Here is a 17,534-nt window from a genome sequence, read left to right on the forward strand (position 1 = left end):
CTCGCACGTATGAAAGGCCGTCTTCTGCGCGCCGACTGGCGCATCTTTTTACCCAAAATGCACTGACTTTTCCTGTCGCGCCATCTTTAGAAAACATTGTGGAGGAAGCGCTGAATGAAACTCGATTTCACCTTGTTGAGGAGAACTACCGTGAGATATTGGCCTCAGTTGACCAACTGAGCTAATTTGTAGGTCAACTCTATAATATTTCCGCTATTGTGAGTTATGTCAATTTGAAATAGCGGTGAATCCGAAAGAAAGACGGAGATGTATCGTTGCATTAAGTACCTGCTAACGTTAACAGCAGCTAGTAGTTTTAGCACCGTAGCTACTTGCAGGCCATAATCCGCAAAACGACTAACTAGAATGAAAATGTCGATTTAGTTTACATTGTTTCGTCTAGACATTCACGTTATTTCATTAATGTTGATAAAGCGTGTTTTTAAATTAGTTAACCTTAACTATCTAGTCATGTTTTTTTATACACCATGGTCCTAATGCCAATGAATGAATACGCTATATTAGCCTCCGCTTTTTGTTAGAGATGGGTGTTATGTTTGTATTTGTAAACAACTAACGTTAGCTAGCTATCGAGCTAAGTTACGCTCGCTAACTAACAGCAAAACACGTTGGTTTCAGCTACAGAAGTTTGATAATGGGAATAAAAGTTCAGCGTCCACGCTGCTTTTTTGACATTGGCATCAGCAACGTGCTGGGTAAGAATGCAACGTTTTTACATTTTGATCTTACCACCAGTTAATCATATATCTGAAATTTAGAGATGCTTTACTAAAACGTACATAAACCTGGTTTCTCTTGCAGTTGGCAGAGTTGTGGTAGAATTGTTTTCTGACGTCTGCCCCAAAACCTGTGAGAACTTTCGATGCCTCTGCACAGGTAATTGACTTTCTCTTGTCTTTGTACACTAATTTCAGACCATCTTTAGATGATGCACATATTGTCTTCTCTGTTTTGACTAAACCTTTACTTTTTGTGCAGGTGAGAAAGGAATTGGAAAAGGTACACAAAAACCTCTGCATTACAAAGGATGCCTATTCCACAGAATTGTGAAGGACTTCATGATTCAAGGAGGAGACTTCAGTGAAGGTATATTAAATATGTGTTTGCCTCAAACAACCAAAACATAGAAATGTTTTATTTGCAGATATTCACATTTCTATATTCCTTCTGTACATCAGGCAATGGAAAAGGAGGGGAATCTATCTATGGAGGATTCTTTGAAGGTAGGACTCTACAGATTTAGTTTAATATTATAATCATAACCAGCCTCAAGGACTAACTAATGGCCTGTTTGTTTCTCAGATGAAAGCTTCTCTGTCAAACATAACAAGGAGTACCTCCTGTCAATGGCAAACAGGGGTAAAGATACCAATGGATCCCAGTTTTTCATGTAAGTCTATCAATGTTTTAAGGGCCATGCTATTATCAAATCCATTTTTATAGGTCACATACACATGTCTAGCAGATGTTATTGCGGGTGTAGTGAAAAACGTGTGTTTCTAGCTCCAACAGTGCAGTAATATCTAACAAGTAATATCTAACTGTTTCATAACAATACACACATCTAAAGTAAAGGAATGGAATTGAGAATATATAAATATTTGGGCGAGCAATGTCGGAGTGGTATAGACTTAAATACAGTCAAATTGAATATAATACATTATATACATATGAGATGAGTAATGCAACATTTATGAGTTGGTCATTCATAAATCTAGCATCTTGAGTGAATCAAAATCTACATTTTTTTTACTCATTCTAATCTTCTGCTCCATTTTTTTGTTATCCCGGTATACAGAACAACAAAACCCACACCGCACTTGGATGGGTAATTATAATATTCTGACAAGCATTGCAACTTAGTTCGACAATATGTATCTGATTGGATGGTCTTTTGATAATAAGAGCATGTTAGATAAATAGCGATCTGTTCTTAATTATCACTTGTTATAACTTGCTGATTTTTATTCTAGTGTCCATGTGGTTTTTGGCCAAGTGATCTCTGGCCAAGAGGTTGTTCAGACAATGGAGAGTCAAAAGACAGATACTGGCAGTAGACCATACTCTGAAGTGAAAGTTATGAACTGTGGAGAGCTCATTCCAAAATCAAAAGGTTCGTAGGATTCCCAAAAATTGGCAAGGTGTTTTAAACTTGTTATTGTTTTAGATTGGAGAGCTTGGACTGTGTTATCGTCAGGATCATAGCTTTGGGAGGTATCCTTAGCACTTACCAGTCAAAAGATTGGACACATCTACTCATTCAAGGGTTTTCTTTATTTTTACAATTTTCTACGTTGTAGAATAATAGTGAAGACATCAAAATGATGAAATAACACATGGAATCATGTAGTAACCAAAACAATTGTTAAACAAATCTAAATATATTTGAAATTCTTCAAAGTAGCCACCTTTTGCCTCGATGACAGCTTTTCTCACACTCTTGGCTTTTTCTCAACCAGCTTCACCTGGAATGTTTTTCCAACAGTATTGAAGGAGTTCCCACATATGCTGAACACTTGTTGGCTGCTTTTCCTTCACTCTGCGGTCCAATTCATCCTAAACCATCTCAATTAGGTTGAGGTCGGGTGATTGTGGAGGCCAGGTCATCTGATGTTTGTGGTCATTGTCCTGTTGAAAAACAAATGATAGTCTCACTAAGCGCAAACCAGATAGGATGGCGTATTGCTGCAGAATGCTGTGGTAGCCATGCTGGTTAAGTGTGCCTTGAATTCTAAATAACTCACTGACAGTGTCACCAGCAAAGCACCCACTCACCATCACACCTCCTCCTCCATGCTTCACTGTGGGAACCTCACATGCGGAGATCATCCGTTCGCCTACTCTGCGTCTCACAAAGACATGGCGTTTGGAACCAAAAATCTCAAATTTAGTCTCATCAGACCAAAGGACAGATTTCCACCTGTCTAATGGCTGTTGCTCGTGTTTCTTGGCCCAAGCAAGTCTCATCTTCTCATTGGTGTCCTTTAGTAGTGGTTTCTTTGCAGTAATTCGACCATGAAGGCCTGATTCATGTAGTCTCTGAACAGTTGATATTGAGATATGTCTATTACTTGAACTCTGTGAAGCATTTATTTGGGCTGCAATTTCTGAGGCTGGTAACGAATGAACTTATTCTCTGCAGCAGAGGTAACTCTGGGTCTTCCTTTCCTGTGGTGGTCCTCACAAGAGCCAGTTTCATCATAGCTCTTGATTGTTTTTGCGACTGCATTTAATTTTCCTCATTGACTGACCTTCATGTCTTAAAGTAACGATGGACTGTCACTTTGCTTATTTGAGCTGTTCTTGCCATAATATGGACTTGGTCTTTTACCAAATAGTTCTGTCTTCTGTATACCCCCTACCATGTCACAACTGATTGGCTCAAACACATTAAGAAGGAATTAAATTCCACAAATGTATTTTTATCAAGGCACACCTGTTATTTAAAATGCATTCCAGGTGACTACCTCAAGAAGCTGGTCGATAGAATGCCAAGAGCATGGCAAAGGGTGGCTACTTTGAAGAATCTAAAATAGAAAATATATTTTGATTTTGTTTAACACTTCTACTTTTTTTGGTTACTACATGATTCCATGCGTTATTTCATCGTTTTAAAGTCTTCACTATTATTCTACAATCTAGAAAATGTGAAAAAAATAAAGAAAAACCCTTGAATGAGTAGGTGTGTCCCAACTTTTGACTGGTGCTGTATGTTAACTGTCCTCTACCATTTTACAGCCAAGAAAGAAGAGAAGAAAAGACTAAAGGCCGTCTCCAGTGGCAGCGATAGCTCAAGTGACTCTGACAGTTCTGACGATGACTCTTCTGAATCTGAGGGTGAATCTGATAAGGAATCCAAGAAACGGAAGAAGAGGCACAAGAAAGAGTCCAAGAAAAAGAAGGACAAGAAACAGAAGAAGAAGAAAGATAAAAAAAAGTTTGTAGTGACTGTTTTAATGTGTTTCGTAGCATGTGAACTCTAACAACCGCCTTCATTAGAGCGTAGGTTTTAAGTCTGGTCTGTAATGTCTGTAGGTCTGAGGCTGGCAGTGGTGATGAGAAAGAGGAAGAGGTTACGTCTACGGTACGGCCAGAGGAAATCCCTGTTATCCCAGAAAATAGTTTCCTTATGAGGAGAAGTCCTCAGCAGCAAAAAGAAGAGTTTGGAAAGGAGAGGGAAAAAAAGAGGGAGAGGGAAAGGCCTAGGGAGAGGTGGGTTTATGGACAAGACGGAACAACATTCCAGTTCATTCTGAACCTTTACAACTGGGAACAACAGTATATTCATGTAAATGCGTTTTTTGTTTTGTTGCAGAATGTTTCATTGTCAGTCAGCATATCAGAGGAGCCTTCTGATGACAAGATCAGGCAGGACGATTAAAGGCAGAGGTCCAAGAGTAAGTGCACTGTCAAGCAAGTACGGTACTATCATCATACAGTTTCTGCAAAACACGGGTCTAGAAAGTTAATGGTAATTTATTCTCTTTCTTGCAGCGGTACCGAACTCCGTCACATTCCAGGTCGAGGTCAAGGGACCGTTTCCAGCGTAGTGAGACTCCTCCACACTGGCGCCATGAGATGCAGCGTACACAAAGGGCACCAAGAGCATCCAGCGGAGACCGTTGGATAAAGGGTGACAAGTAAGTACTACTTTTTTAGTATTTTAACTGCCGGTGCTGGACTAATCAGGCTGTTGAAGTATATAGCAGCTTATTCTTATCTAGTTAAGCAGCTTCTCAAGTATTGGTTCATTTATTCTACTGCCAAAAGTTATCATCAAGGGCCAGTTATTTTAAGGTGTCTTCAAAGTCTCAAGTTGGATTCTGCGTTTTCTGTGAGGGTGATTTTACTCTGTATTTATATTTGTAGGGGTGACATGACAGAGGACAAGAATGAGAGTGGCATAGCTCCAAGAGGAAGAGAGAGGAAGACCTCTGAAAACAAGCATGAACACGCTGCTGAAATCCCGAGTAAAAACCGAGAGGAGAAGAAAGGTCGCTCCCATAGATCCAAGAGCAAAGAAAAGGACACTTCTAAAACTGAAGACAAGCACAACAAACACAAGGCAAAGAAGGCCAAATCTCGAAGCCGCAGTAAGAGCAAAGAGAAAAGTGGTAGGTCCAAAAGCAGAGAGAGGGATCAGAAACATAGCAAAGGGGATGATAAGAGGGGCCGCCTAAGAAGCAAGGACAGAAACCTCAAAGAAAAAGCCACAGAGTCTGGAACTCAAGACAGTGTTAGAAGTAAAGAACACTCTAAACCCACTGAGGCTGACAAGAACCGAGAGGAGACCAAAGGAAGAAATGGTGAGAAGCTTAAGGCAAAGTCTAGAAGCAAGGAGAGGAACTCTGGAAAGGACAGAAACCGATCTCTCAGCAGAAGCAGGGACAGGGGGAGACATGCCTCATCTCGAGACAAAGAGCAAGGACGGGACAGAGAGCGAGGTAGGGAGCGCAGTAAGAGCAATGAAAGACGGCGCCACAGAGAGAGAGAGGACAAAAGGAGAGGTAGATCCAAGAGCCGAGACCGGACAAGGAGTCCAGACAAGGTTAAGAGCAGAGACTCCCGTAGAGGCAGGCGCTCCAGGAGTAAGAGCAACAATCGAGACCATAGCAAAGACGGTTCATCTCATCAGAGGAAGAACAGAGACAGTGAAGACACTCACAGACGAAGGAGGTCCAAGAGCAGCAACTCTGAGAGTGATGGGGAGGGCAAAGGGAAGGACAGGGGTAGAAAGAGCCCCATCTCCAAGAAGAAAAGGGAGGGAAGCCCAGAAAAGGAGACCTCTTACAAGTCCAAAGACACAGGGAAAAGCCCTGAGCGGAATCGAAAGTCAAAGAGCCAAGAGAAGGATAAAAACCAAAGCAAGAAAAAGAAGTACAGCTCAAGTTCTGATGACTGTGATTAGTCCAGTCAATGTCCACTCTTGTCCATCATCGAAATGAAAAATTCACACGTTTATACCTAATAACGTGTGTGGGTGGTTTTGCTGTAGAACGATTTTAGACAGATACTACAACCAATCCAATTCTGGAACATTTGTACAATTTAAGATTTCAAAAGTTTTGACAGCTAGGAGACATTTTTTGGGGGGGGGGGGGGGGGTTTAGTCAGACAAATTTTTACAAATGTTGGAAATGTAATGTGCATTGAGGGTTAGTGGTGAAATGGCTGAACATGTGACTGTTGGAAGGAACATTAAAAAGTTTGTCAGGTTTAATGATTCTTTTTTACTTTTTTTGTTGTCTGGTACAGAGGGGTCATGTTATTCCAGTGTGATAATTGTAATGGAAGGGATGAGTTTGATGTCCTGTGTTGTTCTTTCTGGCCTTAATGCCTGACTTAACTAATATTACATGGATACATCACCAGTATGACTAATCATACGGTTATTTTTTATTAAGTGTTTGCATTACCAACTGTCACATTATTTGTCACTGAACATACTGTAAGTGCTACATATAAAACTGACATAAGTGTATATGTCAGTAGAGAAGGCTCAATTTGATTTGAAGGGCTGATTATTAAAATGGTTGTGGTGTTACAGATACATTTTTTAAAATTGCTTGTTACCTGGCTGTTTCAGGGAATTCTAACTTTTTCCTGACCCCAGTCAGAAAATGAATTAGGAACTGACACATTGCTTTTTGTATTATTGTATGCATTTTTTTTTTTTTTTTAGACGTGCTTATGTTCAGACCCCTCCCCTTACATCTTTTAAAATGTAAAAAATAAATAAACTCGCCCTTAGGTGTAAATGCATTGCTGTGGTGTTCCACCGTGTTAGTTCATACTGGTGTTACATTCCTCGCCATGACTTTCCTTTGAACTATAAATGAAAACCACTGGCTTTGTGTAAACAGTCAGAGTTCAATATTCCCTAATGAAACATCTGCTTTGAAATAAAAGGATATGGTTAAAATGTTTGTTTTATTGCCTATAGATTGTTTATCATGTTTAACAGAAGAGTGACAATTGATACAATAGATATAGAGAACATTGATGAATCACATGTTTAATCTGGTGGAGTAGTTCATGGGAGAGAGGGGAAGGGGGGATGAATGAGCAAATTGGAAGCTGTATTAAAATGAAACTACCCTGGTCCCAGAATTGTGCTTTATCCAACTCTGACTATTGTTATGCAGGTACAGATCTAGGACCAGGATATCAGTATTGTTTCCCAATTTGTGCACTAGTTTTAATTGAACTGTGTATATTCAGTAGTGTAATACTTTGGGGTATCTGTACAGTACTATTTATAGTTTTGACAACTTTTGCTTTTACTCCACTATATTCCTAAAGAAAATAATGTACTTTCTACTCCAAACATTTCCCTGACAAAAGTATTCGTTACATTTTGAATGCTTAACAGGACAGGAGAATTGTTCAATTTATGCACTTAAAGAGAAAATCCCTGGTCATCCCTACTGCATCTGATGTGGTGGACTCACTAAACACAAATGCTTTGTAAATTATGTCCTGAGTTTTAGAGTGCCCCTGGCCATCCTTAAACAAATAAAACAAGAAGTCGTGCTGTCTGGTTTGCTTAATATAATGAATTTGAAATAATTGTTACTGTTACATGTCAGTTACATGTCACTTCATTGAAGATTTTTCGATATCTAGCTGTCTTCTGGACTGCTTTGAGTTCAGGAACAGACACACATCAGAAAACTTGGCAGACGAACTGTTGAGAGTGTACAGAGAATGGCAAGTAGATGGAACAATGGTATTTTGTGTTAGCGACAATGTAGCTAACATAATCAAATCCATGAACATTTTAAAATGGACCCATCATCCATGTCTTCTCCACACAATCAACCTGATTGTAAGAGATGCTCTGAAGGTGATGAAGCCCACTGTGGACAAAGTGAAAGCAGCTGTGGAATACTTCCACAGGAGCACAGTAGGTGCTGAAAAACTAAAGTCTACACAACGCCAGATGGGGATGCCTGAGCTGAGGCCTAAACAAGACTGCACTACAAGGTGGAATTCAACATTTAATCCCGGCCATTGTCAATGCACCTTTTGATGCTCTGACCCAAGAGGAATGGGAGGTAGTGGAGGAGGTGTGCAGAGTCCTGGAACCCTTTGAGCAGGTGACTGTGGAGATCAGTGGAGAGATGTACAGTAAGCAATTATTACTACATCATTATTTGATCCAGTATTATATATGTATATGAGCAGTAGATTAGAATGTAGTATCAGTAGACAAAACATGAACCTGAACTAATAAGTTACTGTTCTTTCTTTTCAGCTATGTAACAGCCTCAAAAATAATACTCCTGTGTAAGGGTCTGCAGCGAATCAGTCAGCCGCCAGAGAGAAGCAAATGTAACCACAGGACATGTGACAGAGTTGATGGACACCCTATGTTCATCAATGGACAGAAAGTTCCACAGAATGGAATATAATTTTTATTTAACTAGGCAAGTCAGTTAAGAACAAATTCTTATTTTCAATGAAGGCCTCGGAACAGTAATCACGTGCTATCAGAAACCGCTGCACTTGACCCCAGGTTTAAGAAGTTAGCCTTCAGTGATGCCAGAGCGATTGATGAGGCTCTTCAAAGAATAACCTCAGCAGCAGGGAGGGACAGCCCCAGTAGTCAGCTGGCTCAGGCACCAGGAAGAAGAGGGAGCAGATGGAGCAGAAGCACCAGCAGTAGTGCCTCAAACGTCTGCTGTTTGTCTAGAGAGCAACTGGGGATGCAGCACAAAGGAATCCCTCCAGATGCCATAATGGAGGTCCGATCATTTGGAGGAGCCCCTCCTGCAGATCCTCTGAGCTGGTGGAAGAACAAGGCCTCTGTCTTACCCACGGCTTACTAAAGTCATGACAGGGAGACTGCAAAGTGGCCACGTCCGTTCCTTCTGAGAGGGTCTTCTCGAAAACGGGACAAATAATCACTGATTAGAAACTGCATCAGCCCCTCGAAAGTGAGGCAGCTTGCATTTCTGAATGCAAATCTCTCATAAAAACTAAATATGGTCAGCATTGCTGTGTGCTGCTGGTTATAACATGGTAATAAAGAAGAGAGAGAAAAGAGGGACCAGTTTAATGTTTTAAGTAGGATGCTGCAGTTTTGCACATTGTTATTTATTTTTCTTTGATATGGTGCAATATTCTATTATGCTGTTCAGATTGTATTCGTTTTGAATGGTTAGATGTATATGCACTTTGTTACAAATGTTATACTTTAAATGCAAATGTTTAGTAGCATTATTTTTCATAACAAACCAATGCATTTTTAAATACATTGTGGTTAAGGTAGGGTATGATTTAATGTAATAATTTAATTAGAATTGTTTTAACACCAATCCTAGTCAAACTATCGCAAAATACAAAACATATATTTTTTAAAGAGCCGTTTGAAAGCCAAGAGGAATCACTAATTCCTGTTGTTTTGTGCGGATGCAGAATAAAAAAAGGCCCGCCCGCGCTGAAGACATATATATAAGTCTGCTAATAGTGAACTGGTTTTTAACTAAATGTATTTGAGTGTTTACCAGCATTTGTAACTTGAATCTGATAATTACGTGTACAAAAAAAGTTAATATTGCTCGATATGTTTCCCGTTTCTTTAAATACTTTGCAAATGCAGCTTATTTCGATGTGAACACTGAAATGGTCTCTTCGTTCATTTTTTTCAGTAGACTCTTATCTAGAGCAACGTATAGTGGTGAGTGTATACATTTTCGTACTAGTTCCCCTGTGGGATTCAAACCCACAATCCTAGTACTTCAAATCCTATGCTCTACCAACTGAGCCACATCTTCACAAACTACTTGACGTCTCGGTGTACTCAATTACTGTGTTGTGCATTGTTTTTTTCTTCATGGTGGTGGAATGTCTGCAAGTGACCTCAGGTTCATAGCCTCTCATTATTTGGACGCTTCCTTTAGACTCTCCTTGTATTCATTCTCCTGGTTCAAACTACTTGAATTCGGAGCCATTCGGCTTCGGGAAAAACAGTGACTTGTCGAGATCTGGTGGTTGCACCTCTACATTTTCCCCCATCAACTGCATGCACTGGAAGAAACGAGAAAACATCAACAGTGTTTTGGTATAACAATGATGTTATGCTGTGGTATGCTATGCATAGTTATTGCTTTAATATTTCTACATTTATGTTTCTAGAGCCATACTGCAATTGAGCTTCGATTCACGTTTAGCTGGAGTATTTGGCTGTTTTGGCTTCCAGAGCCAATTCCTCATCAAAACAGAACATGTAAAATCCTTGGACTTTAAGGAGTGTTTATAATTAGCCTAGTGCTTGTGTAACAGTACTCTTCTTGCGTTGTGTACAATCAATCATCGACACGAACTCCAACTTGTAGCACCAGTCATGGAGATTTACTCTGATAGGAACAGCACAAAATTGCACGTCGTGCAATGCACGGCTCACCATCCAACTCTGCACTCTCGCACGCTGGTTTGATGCTTGTTCACTGGGCAATGTAGTTACCAAAATAATACAATTACAATATACAATATATATCTTTAACAATGTACCTGATAGGAACAGCACAAAATTGCACGTCATGCAATGCACGGCTCACCATCCAACTCTGCACTCACGCACTGTACAAAATATACGAACCCACCCCACCAGACACAGTAAGTTGCTAGCTAGTATTAGCGGGAATTTTCTACAACAAAATGCACAACAAATATTCACCAAAAAACGCTGGATCTTATGTGTGATGTTCGAATAACATTTACAAACAAATTGATATAAATTGTACATTTAAATCACTTTTGACGTACAGTGCTTTGCAACCAACAACTTACCGCTAGTTTGGTGCTCGTCTGTCAACACAGTCCATGCGTAACTGATCAGGTAAGGAATGGTCCGAGTTTGGTAGGTCAGTACGGATATCGTAAGCAGACTGGTCAATTAGCTCACTCACTACACTGTTAATAAGGTCTCGGTCAGATTCTTGAAGACTCTCTGATCGAGGCAGACCTTCCAGCTGCAGTATATCTTCCACAGAATCCAAAGGTGGAATATCCTGAGCATCCAAGGATCGCACATCACCCTCCAGGCTTGTGTCACCTGTTCCTTCAGAAGGCAACTCCGACACCCACACTCTTGTTCTGTACTCAGCACCATCATCCACTGCAGTGTCCATGGCAGCTGAGACCACAAGGCTGTCATTCATGTCCTCAGACTGGCATTATCAGGTTGCGATGTACCGTCTTCTCCTGTCCTGTGGAGCTGTTCTGAATCTTAAAAGTGTGAGTGTCAGCATTCAATCCAGTGACAAGGTAGACCGTATCCTCCCAACGGTTAGTGTTGATAATGGGATATGATAGAGGGTGAGTCGGTCAAGGATCGATGCAGACAAGGTGGTAGATTGTACGACAAGCGACAGGTTTATTCAGAGTGAAGATATCTGGTACAGCGTATATACGGGCCCCGCTGTTAGCTCATCAGAGACTAGCAGAAAGGAACCTTGCTAACAGTGAGTACAAGCTTCATATACACAACAGAAAGTAGGTTGATTTCTAGGAGATCGGATCTTCGGATTGAATCAGGCTGGGGTGTAGTCATCCGGCATTGGCTCTGTTGTCTGTCCGTCATCGTAGAATCCTGCCATGCCTGTTCTTGGTCGTCACACCATGTTCAGCTGAAAAGGAGATCTGGTGTGTGCGCTATCTTCAGTCACACAATGTTCGGCTGGGAGGGAGATTATGTGTGTGTGCTAGTTTGTCTCTAAGTCTAGGCTTTCTGCCAATCTGTGGGTGTCTTATCTGGGTGTCCTCGGCAGCTATGTGTGTACTGTATGTGCGTCGTCCCTGTCTTCTGGGGTCAGTGTGTAATGTGTGTGCGTCCCTATCTTCAGGGGAGTTGTGGCCGAACTGCCGGCTAGCACCTGTGGCTAGGAGTATCCTGTTGTGACAGTGTTCTGGATGATTTGAGTGAGTGTGTGTGTGAGAAATATCCTGTATGGGGCCCAACCTGTTTTACTTATGAAAATACGTTGTCTCAGCTATAGTAGTGTAATGTCACCTACATAGGAATTAGCAGTCCTCTACATTAGCGAGCTTCCGCATTCTTCGCTCCCCCTTGTTAGCCAGCAACACTCGATCCCCAATCTCCACTGGTGCTCCTCTGACTCTTCTGTCATAAAGGTCAGCGTGCCTCTTCAACTGCTTCGCTGCAGATGCCTGTGCTGTATTCATGGCTTCTTTCAGATCTCTCCTCAAAGACTGAACAAACTGGTCATAGTCGACAACTTCTGGGTTCTCTATGACAGAGCCGAAGACTATGTCAACAGGCAGTCTTGGCGTCCTCCCAAACATTAGCAGGAAAGGGGAAAAGCTTGTGGTCTCATAGATTATACAATTGTACGCAAACGTGAGGGACTTCAGCGCCTGAGGCCATCTGTGCTTTGCTCTCGTCGGCAGGGCCCGGATCATGTTTCCCAATTCATCCTTTTGCAGGACCCGGAGGGTACGGCGTGGTGTGAGACTTTTGAACACCTGCAACACTCAACAGTTTGGCTATTAAAGGGCTCTCAAAGTTGGCCCTCTGGTCTGAGTGTAGACGGTGATGCATCACGTAGACTGACTTAGCAGACTCGTTCGGACACAAGAAGAAATGAGCCAATTTGGTAAAGTGGTCAGTAACAACGAGCACATCCAAGGAATTGTTTGAAGAATCTTCTGCAGACCAAAAGTCTATGCACACTAGTTCAAGAGGCTCAGTTGTTATTATGCTCTCAAGAGGAGCTCTTGCTTCCGGATCAGGAGTCTTGCTCACGATGCATCTCCTGCAGCACTTCACATATGCTTTTACCTCCCTCTCCAGGCCATGCCAGAATAACCTCTGTCTAGTCAGGGAGACTGTTCTCTGTTGGCCCTGGTGGCCAGCTTCATCATGGACACCCTTCAACACCATTGCTTTCATGGAGGCTGGAACCACATACAGATACGTTTTCCTCTTTGTAACCACATTTTTCAAAACACGATACAGTGTAACCATATTCATGGTCAACTTGACCCAACTTCTGAGAAGACACAAAACCTCAACACTCTCATGGGCACGCTCTCTCCGGGATGGTCTTCTCCCCCTCTCCACAAAGAAGATCACTAATGCTGATCACGTTGTCATCATGCTGCTTACTTATCAGTAGATCGTGTGGCAGAACATCGACATCGGTCTGCTCTGATGGCCTGTGGAAGCTGTGGCAACAGCAGTGCATGTGAGCTCACTTCACCCACCCAGGACCTGTGTGAATGAAGAACAGCTGCAACTTCATGTCTTGATAAAGCACCAGATGGACCGGTCAACAGTAGCCTGACAGCTAATGACCACTTTGTTGGAGTCAGAGGCTTTGTCAAAGGGGTGGCTGGACCAGCGAAATGGATCTTGCACTGTCTGTGCGCACAGCGTTAGCTTCAGCTAGTAAGGTCTCGTACGGGACCCTTGTCAGGCGATGGAGTGCACTGGGTCGTACGAAGGGCTCTCTGCTCAAAGCATCTGCAACAACATTCATTTTTCCAGGGATGTACTTGATGTCAAACTCGTACGGTGCCAGCTTGGCGACCCATCTCTGTTCACAAGCATCAAACTTTGCTTTGGTCAGAATGTATGTCAAGGGATTATTATCCGTCCATACCGTGAACTGCTGTCCCCGTAGCCAGTGGTGGAACTTGTCACAGATAGCCCATTTCATGGCAAAGAACTTGAGCCTGTGCGCAGGATACCTCGACTGTGCATAACTGAGAGACTTGCTCGCGAAGGCTATAGGTCTCGCTGTAGCTCCCTGTTCCTGCACCCGGGGCAGCACAGCACCTAAGCCGTTGCTGGACGCATCCACGAGAGTAGAAAGGGTTTGTCGAAGTTGGGGTGAGTCAACAGAACCTGATCCAGTAAGGCTTGCTTTAGCTGGAATAAGGCCTGTGTGCATTCTGTTGTCCCATCGGCAGCCGTCAACTTCCTGACAGGTGAGCGTCGCTGCTTTTTCCAGCGTGGAGCCTTTGTGTCCAGTAGTGAATCCAAAGAGAGGCTTTGCGATGGTCGAGCAACCTTCAATGAACTGTTGATAATACACCACCATCCCAAGGAATGACCTCAATTTCTTCTAAGATGTAATGTCAGTGCCATCTTCCATCAGATCAGCTTCTGTTACTCCTGTAATGGCCCTCACCTTCTCAGGGTCTGTAGCTACACCATCCGCACTAGTGATATGCTCCAGAAACTTCACAGACCTCTGCTGTGAATCTCCAGTCATCCTCATGCACTTCCACATTGTAGTAGCCAGAGGTAAGGTCCATTGTCGAGAAAAAGGCATTTCCACCTAAAGCAGCCAGTGCATCAGCCTGGTGAGGGAGTGGGTGGGCGTCTTTGATGGTGCGAGCATTAAGCAAATGAAAATCAGTACAGAGTCTCAGGTCTCCAGACTTCTTCCATACAAGGACAAGGGGAGAGGCGAATGCACTATTAGATTTCCTTATGATTTCACATTCTTCCATCTCATTCAATGCTTGTTTGAGCTTCTCATAATGATTTGGTGAAAGGTGTCGGTAGGGCATCCGAAAGGGTTTCTCATCACTCAGTTGAATGCGGTGAAGACATCCGAAAGCTTTTCCACAATCCAGAAAAAATTGATTGGTACTCAGCTATGAGCTGGATGAGTTTCTTCTTACCAGCAGGAGACACTTGACAAGAATCGACATCAATATCAGTCAAACCTAAGTCACATAAGACCTCAGGACTGCTTGAACTGTCAGGTCCGTCAGTATCGTGAAGTTGGCTGGAACCGTCAGTCAGTGTCAAGTTATCTTGGCAGTCAGTGAGTATATCAGCCGTTCTCTGCACTTGCTGCTGATGAACCATCATTCACACACGAACAGTCAAAGTCCTCTAGAGCCATGCAAGGAAAGACATCGGCTAGAGTGGCGTTTCGTCTCAATGTCACTGTCTTCTGAGAAGGGTTTATCACTCTAACAGGGAGCCACCCATCCCCCCGCAATAGAGCTACTGTCCTCCCTACCAGTATTGACCTTGGTGTTGACCTTGAACTGCTGGGCTCAATGACAACAGCACTGCCAGCTGATAGATTCTGAGTGTTTCGTAGTCTGCCCCAGACTAAGTGCTCCTGCATAGGCTCTAGAGTCACAGCCCCTTTTAGTCTCACAGTTCCAACTGTGTCAGGTACTTCACTGTCTCTCCATCTCTCCACATTAGCCATCATGTTGATTAGCTTGCTCTCCTCACCCCCGTCACACACAGGAGTGTAAACCCTCTTTCAGAGATCTCCATTAATCTTCAAGTGGCGAATCAAGTGCTTTAAGAGATTGCTGCCCAAGATGAGGTCATCACTCTGGCCTTCAACCACCAGAGTAGGCACGGCAACTCTACATCCGTACACCTCCATCTCCAGCTCACATACTCCCAAAGGCCTCGTCTTCAACCCACCACAACCAACCAAGACTACCTCTGTAGGACTCAATGATGGACTTTTCAACACTCCTGCATGCAACAGTTCAGGTAAGACCCTAGAACTCAAGGTACAAGCCATGGACCCACTGTCAAGCATAGCTCTCATTTCCACTTCTCCTCCTATTAACACCTTGGCATAGAATAAATCACCACATGGGGAAAGTTTCTGTGTGTTCTGCATTATGATACTCTTCTCAGTCTCCATTTTGTCACAAACACTTTTATATACAGACTCCAAATCAACAGCTCTCACTGATGGGGACTTTACAAAAGGCCCAACACTCTCCCCTTCTACATGCAGGCCTACTAGTTTTCCGGGAGCTGAGCAGTGATTACTGTAGGGACTCCACCAGCTGTGCTCAGAGCTGTGACCTTGGGGCACTGAGAGCGTGCGTGGCCAGCTACATGACAAAGAAAGCAGAGGTGATTGGCCCTGCAGTGAAAGTAAGTATCATGTCCAGCATCCCTGCACATGTTACATGGCCCATTAGACTTCAATCTGCTCCTATTCCCTTTTTAGAACTTACGGTCAGACTGTTGTGGCCTCTGCTCCAGCACACTCTCCAGCATTGCAAGGATAGTCTGGGCTGGCTAAGGCAACGTATTGGGTATTTCCATGTGGGGCCTCACAGCAGGCATGATGATCGGCAAGACAGCACCAACTTCCTGCTTCATTGTTTACGATGGCTGGGGTCACCTTAGATAAGTGAGAGTACCTCCGCTCCCTCCTGTAGTCATCCAACCTCTCATGAACATCTGCAGCGGTCCACTGCTGTAATGGCTTGCACTTAAAGATAAGCAACAGTTCAGCGTTAGGGCAATGTCTGATGAACATGACTGTGAGCTCACAGTCTCTTTAGACAATCTTCAGCAACCTCCATAGCCCTGTTCAGTCTAAGCCAATATTCAAATGGTTGTTCATCAGTCAGAGATAATGTGGCATAAAAGTCAGCGAGGGGCATGCTTGAAAAAGCAGTGTCCCTAAAATGTTGTTTCAGTATGTCAAATATGGGACTCTGGCATTTAGATAAATCAACGGAGGGAAAGCTAAGTATGCCCACTTTAACAACATCGCGGGCCATTCCCATAAGCTTACCCATAACATTAACTGCTTGGTCCATCACAGATACGCCCCTCTTACGCATGTAAACCATGACCATATCCTCCCACTCATGCACTGTGCACGTTTCAGAGCCATCCCCCCAAAAGTACACCGGTTCCCTGATATCAGACGTCAATACCAGGTTCAGGCCTGACATATCCATACCCCTAGAGTTGCATGCATTCCCCATAACATTGTCCCCAACCTGTCCGACAATTGCCTTTGACTCCAAACAGGAGGCAATGTTCTCCCCAATGGAATGACCAATCTACTGTACTATGTCTGCTATGATATCCATGGAGACCTCCCCACCCCCTGTATTTGGCAAAACTCTTTCATACACATCCTTGTGCGTTTCCATGGGTAAACTATCATCAAAACTCCCAAAACCCTCCAGTTTGTAGGCATAGAAGAAACTGGATTTTTGGCTGAACCCATACCAACAGATGATGACAGATTAAATGTCAGGAAACCCCTACCTCTCCCAACACCTTCCATTTTAACAATGGGAAATCAACACACTAATTTAAAATGTAAATAAGCAAAAAATTATATATATTTTTAACCTCACGTCATAATCTAACCTATATCTAGTACACTGGTAAAACGCACCCTACTTATATCAGATATACGTTAGAATTACAAAATAAACAAGTAACACAATATATTGTTTATCTGTGAAGAGTCTCAACCAGAGAAATCATCAATTTCGATAATAAAACGGTGCAACAGCGCCCTCTTATGGCGAAATGCGATATCGCCATAAACTGCACCAGCAACGTCTTATCTGATTCTTCAACGGCAACCACGGCGAAGTTCTGAGATGGAAATCCAGCGAAGGATGATCCGATCCAGAAGAACGGTCACGGCACCACTGTAACAGTACTCTTCTTGCGTTGTGTACAATCAATCATCGACACTAACTCCAACGTGTAGCACCAGTCATTGAGCTTTATT

The 17,534-nt window shown here is 42.8% G+C and overlaps 1 protein-coding gene across 1 annotated transcript; it reads left to right on the forward strand.

Annotated features, from left to right (window-relative positions):
• The first annotated feature begins 75 nt into the window (after positions 1-75).
• Positions 76-6,943, forward strand: LOC115146895 (peptidyl-prolyl cis-trans isomerase G). The gene is made up of 13 exons (XM_029688932.2): positions 76-188; positions 640-716; positions 823-897; positions 1,000-1,107; positions 1,200-1,244; positions 1,324-1,411; positions 1,820-1,849; positions 1,995-2,134; positions 3,760-3,958; positions 4,057-4,233; positions 4,337-4,418; positions 4,516-4,661; positions 4,891-6,943. The coding sequence occupies exons 2-13, from the start codon at positions 656-658 to the stop codon at positions 5,927-5,929; spliced, it is 2,190 nt and encodes a 729-aa protein (XP_029544792.1). The 5' UTR covers positions 76-188; positions 640-655; the 3' UTR covers positions 5,930-6,943.
• Positions 6,944-17,534: the final 10,591 nt, after the last annotated feature.

This window comes from Oncorhynchus nerka, linkage group LG1 (genome assembly GCF_034236695.1).
Source record: "Oncorhynchus nerka isolate Pitt River linkage group LG1, Oner_Uvic_2.0, whole genome shotgun sequence".
Lineage (NCBI taxonomy): Eukaryota > Metazoa > Chordata > Actinopteri > Salmoniformes > Salmonidae > Oncorhynchus > Oncorhynchus nerka.

Bases quoted from the DNA above. Each gene is read 5' to 3' on its own strand.
- LOC115146895 (XM_029688932.2), top strand. From the start codon at position 656: ATGGGAATAAAAGTTCAGCGTCCACGCTGCTTTTTTGACATTGGCATC. The intron at 1,412-1,819 runs GTAAGTCTATCA...CCCGGTATACAG, and splicing joins AATGGATCCCAGTTTTTCAT to AACAACAAAACCCACACCGC. The intron at 4,234-4,336 runs GTGGGTTTATGG...GTTTTGTTGCAG, and splicing joins AGGGAAAGGCCTAGGGAGAG to AATGTTTCATTGTCAGTCAG.